At 38.1% G+C, this 7,849-nt stretch overlaps 1 protein-coding gene across 1 annotated transcript; it reads left to right on the top strand.

Annotated features, from left to right (window-relative positions):
* Positions 1 to 584: 584 nt before the first annotated feature.
* On the top strand, positions 585 to 7,777 carry LOC112138148 (bone morphogenetic protein 6; the record flags this gene model as incomplete). Its single annotated transcript, XM_036211014.1, has 4 exons — positions 585 to 738; positions 3,531 to 3,607; positions 5,715 to 5,825; positions 6,013 to 7,777. Coding segments are annotated over 4 exons (492 nt in total), but the record flags the coding sequence as incomplete, so codon positions are not given.
* Between the last annotated feature and the right edge of the window lie 72 nt (positions 7,778 to 7,849).

Raw genomic sequence — 7,849 nt, 5'->3', positions numbered from 1 at the left:
TCACTTATGCTGCAGTCATGTCTCATGACCATAACGTCAGAATTTTCCAAATCAGAATCCGCTCCTGCAATAACTGCGGCTTTTACTGCAGCAGATTTTTCTCTAAAGTAGTTCAGAATCACAATAACTGAGGAACACGTTGCTGCAAATACATAGATTTTGTTTCCATGCAATTCCAAAATACTAATATATTTTTTTGCTAACATTATTTTTTTATTTTTAGTCATTAACTAACCGTTGCTACTTTAACTCAACTTGCTCTTAAATAAGCACTTTAGTGTAATTTTTTTTAAATCGTCAAATGTTGAAGCATTAACCAATGACTTAAGAGTCGTAGTCATGTGATCCCTCAATTTTAATATTTTTATTCAGATATGATGTCATTAAACCATTTCCTTTAATTAAAAATGAATATTGGGGACAAACAAGGCTGACAAATTATTGTATAAAACCCCTGTCAGTCAAAAGATCAAGTCCCTCTTTCATCATAGTGAAACAGAATTGATTTGCCTTTGTGTCATTCTTCCATTCTTTACCTTATAACGATTAAATAATGCAAGTAAATTGAAAAAAAGGAAGTATAAAACAGAAACTGGGATCAAAGCTCCAAAGCCCCATGGGGCCACTTGTGGTCCTGGAGAGATAAAGACATTACCAATGAAATCAAGACAGCGTGCATATTGCATGGTGCTGCTGAGGATAATGGCAGTAAAGGAAATGCTGCCTCACCACAATCTGGTAAACAAGGTTTCTGCTTCCTCAATCTGAGAATAATCCAATCAACTTTCTCTTTGTGGTTTTCTTTGTTTCAGACAACTCCAGATACAGCGGAGCCAAAAAGTATTTAGTCATTTGTGCAAGTTCTCCCACTTAAACAGATGAGAGAGGCCTGTCATTTTCATCATAGGTATATCCCAACTATTAGAGACAAAATGAGAAAAAAAAGAAAAAAACTGAAAATCACATTGTCTGATTTTTTAGAGAATTTATTTACAAATTATGGTGAAAAATAAGTCAAAAACAAAAGTTAAACTCAATATTTTGTTTTAAACCCTTTATTGGCAATAACAGAGTCAAACATTCTCTGCAAGTCTTCACATAACAAACTATTGCTGGTATTTTGGCCCATTCCTCCATGCAGATCTCCTCTAGAGCAGTGATGTTTTGGGGCTGCCGTTGGACAACACAGACTTTCAACTCTCTCTAAAGATTTTCTGAGATCCAGAAACGAGAGAGACCCAGCCACGTTTCATCTTCAATGCTGATGGAAGGAGGTTTTAACTCAAACTCTGACGATACATTCATTCTTTCCTTTCACTTGGCTCAGCCATCCTGGTCCCGTTGCTAAAAACAGCCCCAAACCATGATGTTTCCACCCCCATGCTTTACAGTAGGTATGGTGTTCTTTGGATGCAACTCAGCATTCTTTCTCCTCAAAACACGACAAGTAGAGCGCTTACCAAAAAGTTCTATTTTGATTTCATTTGACGATAGGACATTCTCCCAATCTTCTTCTGGATCATGCGAATGCTCTCTAGCACACTCTAGACAGGCCTGTACATGTACGCCTGGTCGCATAGTCTGTTACTGATGGTAGCATTTGTTACTTTGGTCCCAGGTCTCTGCGGGTCATTCACTAGGTCCTAGTTTGCTCACTGTTCTTGTGACCATTTTGACCCCATGGGGTAAGATCTTGCAGGGAGCCCAGATCAAGGGACATTATTTGTGGTCTGGTATGTCTTCCATTTCCTAATAATTGCTCCCACAGTTGATTTCTTCACATCAAGCTGCTTACCTATTGCAGATTCAGTCTTCCCAACCTGGAGCAGGTCAAGAATTTTGTTTCTGGTGGCCTTAGACAGCTCTTTAGTCTTGACCTTAGTGAAGTTTGTGACTGTTCGAGGTTGTGGACAGGTGTATTTAATATAGATAACAAGTTCAAACAGGTGCCATTAATACAGGTAATGAGTGAAGGATAGAGAATCATCTTACAAAAGACGTTACAGGTCTGTGAGAGACAGAAATCCTGCTTGTTTGAAGATGACCAAATACTTATTTTTCAGCTTAATTTACAAATAAATTCATAAAAAATCAGACAATGTGATTTTTCTGGATTTCTTTTTCTTATTTTGTCTCTCATTGTTCATGTACACCTATAATGAAAATTACAGGCCTCTGTCATCTTTTTAAGTTGCACAATTGGTGCTGACTAAATACTTTTTTGCCCCACTGGACAACGTGGAGTTTGGGCAACGCAGTCCCAAAGTGTGCAAAAAACCTGAATAAAAGCAGCCCTGCTGTTTTTTAGGCACAAACCTTTTGGTGTAAGGTGGCGCTTTGTGGTTTTTGGCTGTTAAACAGATAAACAACAAGACATTTGTGTGTGTGTGTGTCAATTTGTATCATGTTTTGCCAGTGAGACTTGTAACAAATGATGTCCACACACATGAAAGAACCCAAATGAACAAGCTTTATGGAGTTGAAACATGTTTGTGTGTACTCCCTGTGTGTTAGCCCCCCCACCTCCAGCTGACTAAACAGTGAGGTGTGTGGCTGGGTGGTGGCAGTGACAGATTTCAGGACTGTGGTCTGACTCATGCTCCTTTAGACAGGCGAACGCACATGAAAACCTGAACGGAAAATACAATTCATGACTCCTAATTGTGGATTTCTATACAAGACATTGTTTTAATTTAAAAATGACAATAAAAGGCAAACAAACAAGTTAAATTGGGACTTTAAGTGTCAAAATTATTCATTATATCTTGAAAAAAATAGACGATTGCAAAAGAAATGCTAACAAACTGTGTGAAACTATGAAACTTATATGAAACTTGGCATGATCACACAGAGGAAGGACGGTTTTGTTTAACGTGTTGGAGAATTTGTCAAACAAGCGTCTCCTCGATGAGGATTTGCTCTTGAATCGTGGCCATCGGCTGCATTTTCGGCCTCTCATCATCCTTTTCTCTGGGCTAAACGATGAACAAAAATGGTCAAATCTATGAGGTATGACAGAGAAAGTGAGCTCGACAGAGTGTTAGCTGGAAAGTCCGCATCATCATCTTGACTTCAGTGTGGTGACCAGTGCCAACTATGACCTCTTCAAGTAAAAAAAAACAACAAACTTACACCTGTCTGCTGTAGACTGCTCTGCAGAGTGGAACAGATAATTGAGAGCTTCATAAAAAGAGTTCCATTGCAGCCTTTGCTGTTCCACCACTTGAGATCTTGCCAAGCAATATTTGAGTTTTGGTGATTTTAATGAGGCTCATGTTCTGCAGCGTTAGCCAGCAGATGATTGTGCAGCAACTGCTGTAATGAGCACTTGTGCTTTTGTTTACGCCCTCTTGTTTCTCCACCCAGTGCATCATGGGAGATATCCTGTGTGCTCTCAGACTCTGTCATGCCGATGTACATGTGAACATCTTTTAGGAAATGGAAGTTTTTGTTGTGCAGTTATGAAATCTGGACCACCTTTGACTACAGTTCTTACCGAGTTTACAAAAAAATGTCTGTTTTTGTTTCAGATTATAACAGCAGCGATCAGAAGACCGCCTGCAGAAAACATGAGCTGTACGTGAGCTTCCGAGAGCTGGGCTGGCAGGTAATTTTAGGACAATTGTTTTAAGTCGGCTTGGTTTTAAATGGTGTATTTCAACAGCACTAAAACCCCAAAAAACTCAACAGATGAAAGAAGAAAATTGTATTTAACTACACACAAGAAAAATAACTGAAGATTTATTCCATATTCTTATTTTTGTGTACTATTCTGCATGAGTCTTTAATATCATTTTATAAAAGCCCCACTGACAGGTATGTTAAACAATCTATGTGTAAAAGATTTATATTTATTCTTCACAACTATGGTATTCCAAATACAACACCAAAACACTGCATTATTGTCAAAAATCTTCCACACAAATATTTTCAAATAATTAAATAAATATCAGCTTGTTAATAATATCTAATATCTGATCTGATATTACTAATTTATTGTTTTTCAAAAACAAAATTCTTCTCTTAAAAGACCAACTTTAATGAAAATGGTGTTTTTAACATGTTCTTGTAGCATTTTTCTAATGATGGAGGACATATATTTGAAGAAAATTAAAATTTAAACTGCATTTCTGACCATTTTTGATAAAAATTGTTGTAAATCGGGAATGCTATTTGAAAAATCTAGTGGGAAAGTATGTAAACAGATGGGTGACAGGTAGTGGGGCGGCCTTACTTCGTGACAAATTTCTAATGAACTCCTGCCGCTCTGCAGAAACTACGTCCTAGAAAATGACACAGGGTTTTTAAATTATTTTTTATTATTATTTTAGACCAAAACAGCAAAATCATAATTAAAAGATGACTGGAAATGCTTTGAAAATAGATCAAAAGACAATTGGAGTAGGGCGAAGCAGCATCACCTAATGGTATGATAGACAAGTAAGGGTACAGAAGTAGAAAAGCATGAAATTATGACAACATACATCTCTGTTAAAGTCCTGGAGTGACTTAATCTTAGCCCACTTTTAGGATCATCTAACAGATTAAAAATCTCTCACAAGAATCCAGATGGAGCTTCAGAGGAAAGATAGTAGCATAAATCAGAATCTGAATGAATCCATCCATCCATCCATCCATTTTCTTGACCGCTGTGTCCCTTTCGGGGTCGCGGGGGTGCCGGAGCCTGAATGAATTAAAAATAAAAAAAAACCCAAGGACAACCTTTATTTTGACATTTAACCCAGTCAGACACATGAATTCTCTGCAGAAAAAGTCTCATATCTAAATGATTAAACAAAGTCAACATGACCTGTCTCTGCTGATAGTAAGACAGTAGGAAAAGCAGAGAAACCGATGTGTATACCCCAACATAAACACAACAGGCTACTATCGCTGAGTGATAAGAAACTAGTACTAGAGAGGCAGATATGAAGGGCAAAAAGAGTCAATTATGAGCTGCTAAAATGTCAGACTGCAGGTGTGTCTGAGTGCAAAAAAAAAGAGTTTCATACATCTTTGCAAACAAGCTTTTGGCTGTTAACACAGCACTGACATCTAGAGGGAGATTGCCAGTGATCTCTTACACAAACCCTCACAACCAAACATTTGAGTGAAGAGTTTTCCTTTTCAGACTCATATGTAGGAATAGAGTCAGATCAGGGGTCTGCAACATTTAATGGTAAAAGAGCCATTTTGGTTAGTTTCTTACAGAAAGAAAGCCACAAAGTTGAAAAAATATAGTTTTATTATATTAATTTTTCAATATATGACCATTATTTTTACACTTTAGACAGTGAAACATACAAGTTCCTGATTGGTTTATTTCAAGCATATATTGTGGAAAATACAGGACAAAACACAAATATTTTAAACTCATTACAGAAATAATGAAATACATCCTGTTTACCCAACTTTTTTTGAAGCCACAATGGAGGGACAAACTAGGCCTCAGGTTGCAGACCCCTGAGGTAAATAGAAAAAGTTCAAGGGGTAGAAAAAAATAAATTCAGATTAAAATCCCTGAAACATGTCGGATTGAGGAAAAACAAGTAATTAATTCATCGAAAGGAAACAGTCGGGAGGGAAGAATAAATGTGCAGAATCTGTTCTCACATTTACTTATAACTCAGGTAATCCTCAACAAAAGCACACTGCATATGACAGAAAATCTGACCTGTTTTCACAAAGCAAGCTGACTTCCATGTGTCTCTAAGGACTGGATCATTGCGCCTGACGGCTACGCAGCCAACTACTGTGACGGAGAATGTTCCTTTCCTCTGAACGCCCACATGAATGCTACCAACCACGCCATCGTGCAGACGCTGGTGAGTACTTAGTATGTATGCGTATTCCAGGTCTACTTCCTGTCCTGAGGGAAAGTATCTGTAACATAAATCCTGTAGAATTAGGACTGAGTCAGTGTCATGATCTGTCCTGAAGTGACAGTAAAAGCAGCATTTGCTCCGTCTGGTTTGTTTTTGAAAAGTGTTTTTTTTTCTTTATGTATTTTAGGTGCACCTGATGAACCCTGAGAATGTGCCAAAGCCGTGCTGCGCCCCCACCAAACTCCACGCCATTTCAGTGCTTTACTTCGACGACAACTCCAACGTCATCCTGAAGAAGTACAAAAACATGGTGGTGCGCGCCTGCGGCTGCCACTGACCCTGCCGGAGGGAAGGTGATCCACCCCCCCAAAAAAGTCCTCCACTTCTGGAACAAGACATCAAGAAATGCAATTAAGGATTTATTGTTGCATACGTTTTTGTCAGCAGCTTCTCTTTTTAGCTGAGGACTAGAGCTGTAATCTCAAGGAAGTCTGTGGAAAAGAGGGAGTCTTTGTGGATGATTTTTTTTGTATTGAACGCCTGACGGGCTGATGCACCTACAGAGAGGACCAGACTAAAACCTCTTTGGGAAAGACCAGAGTGCTGCTTTCTTTATCATCTCCACGAACTGATGTTTTAAGAAAACTGATGAGAAAGTCGTCTAAAAGATTCGACTCACTGGCGCAGGAGTTTTACACTAAATAAATGACACATCGGAGTCTATACATGTGCTGTTTTTTCCTTTTCTCCAGCCGTATTTTCTCCTCCAGCCATATTTGCTCTCCCAAAATACTATATGGACTGAACCGACCTGACCACAGACCGTTTTAGCTGTGGACTGCTCTGAATAATCCCCTCCGTGTCAATATTTGTCAGGCTCAGGCTGAGCCGTGATTCACCGGGCCGCTCCGGCGTGATGCATGTTGTGGCTGTGCTTGTGTTTTTCTCCACACGACTGAAGAATACAGCTCTATCCCTCCGACATGCCACAAATGACCGTTTCTATGTCGCTGCACTCGGAGAGCTAACAAACCCTTTCACCCCCACGACAGCCTGTTGAGAGCTCGGGGAAAAAGGTTCAAATCTTTCACTTTATTGGATGAAATGTATGTTTCTTGTCATCTAAAAAACACGATGTGATCCTTGGATGGCATGCAATCTTCATAGAACACTTATGAATGATAAAGTATATATATCCACAAATAATTAAACTACCGTGTGTGCCTAACCAATCTTTAAATTACAAAATATACCTCTGCTAAGCTGCTGTTTACATTTGTGATCATGTTAACTGTTTTTTTTTGTAAATACTTGTACATTCTCCGCTTATTTATTGCACCTTTTATTAAAAGAAATAAAAAATATCACATCTTTAATACAAAACCAAGATTGAAAAACCTTATTTTTGGGAAAAAAAGACAACTTTATTATCAAATTTCATGTTACAATTTGCCAATACTCACTTTTTGTGCAACATATGTGGGTTTTGCACAACCCATGAAAAGAAAATATACAGAAAATACTTCCATCACTGGAGTTCCAAAGATCATGTGCTATCCATAAAAATGTTTATTGAAAAAAGAAAAAAGGGACAAAGAGCGGCATGTCTGCCTGTTTGTGTACCTTGACTGGACAATAAAGCGAGTGGACATCACATGTTTCATTTCAGGGGGGTCAAAGAACATTCGGAAGATTTAACAAGGTGCTGATTACCTCACAATGGTTTGTCACAATCCACTGTTTTTATCTCAAATCTCCAAAAATGTAATGCATTTTAGTAGGAAAATATGTTTTAATTAAGTATTTCCAGACACAAATTGGTTTCACTCTTCTCCGTCGTGTGATTGCAGTGACCTGAACTACTTTGTTGATTACTTGATTTCAGCGAGAATCACATTTGATAAGAGATTGGGATTTTCTAAATCAAGACACTTGTAGCTCATATAAGAGATAAGGTCAGAGTGCATTCATTTGAAAGTAAATCGTAATGCTAAGTAAGTCAGAGATGGTATTTTTAAAATCAC

This window comes from Oryzias melastigma, unplaced genomic scaffold, assembly GCF_002922805.2.
Source record: "Oryzias melastigma strain HK-1 unplaced genomic scaffold, ASM292280v2 sc00371, whole genome shotgun sequence".
NCBI lineage: Eukaryota > Metazoa > Chordata > Actinopteri > Beloniformes > Adrianichthyidae > Oryzias > Oryzias melastigma.
This window is presented reverse-complemented; position numbering and strand designations above follow the sequence as displayed.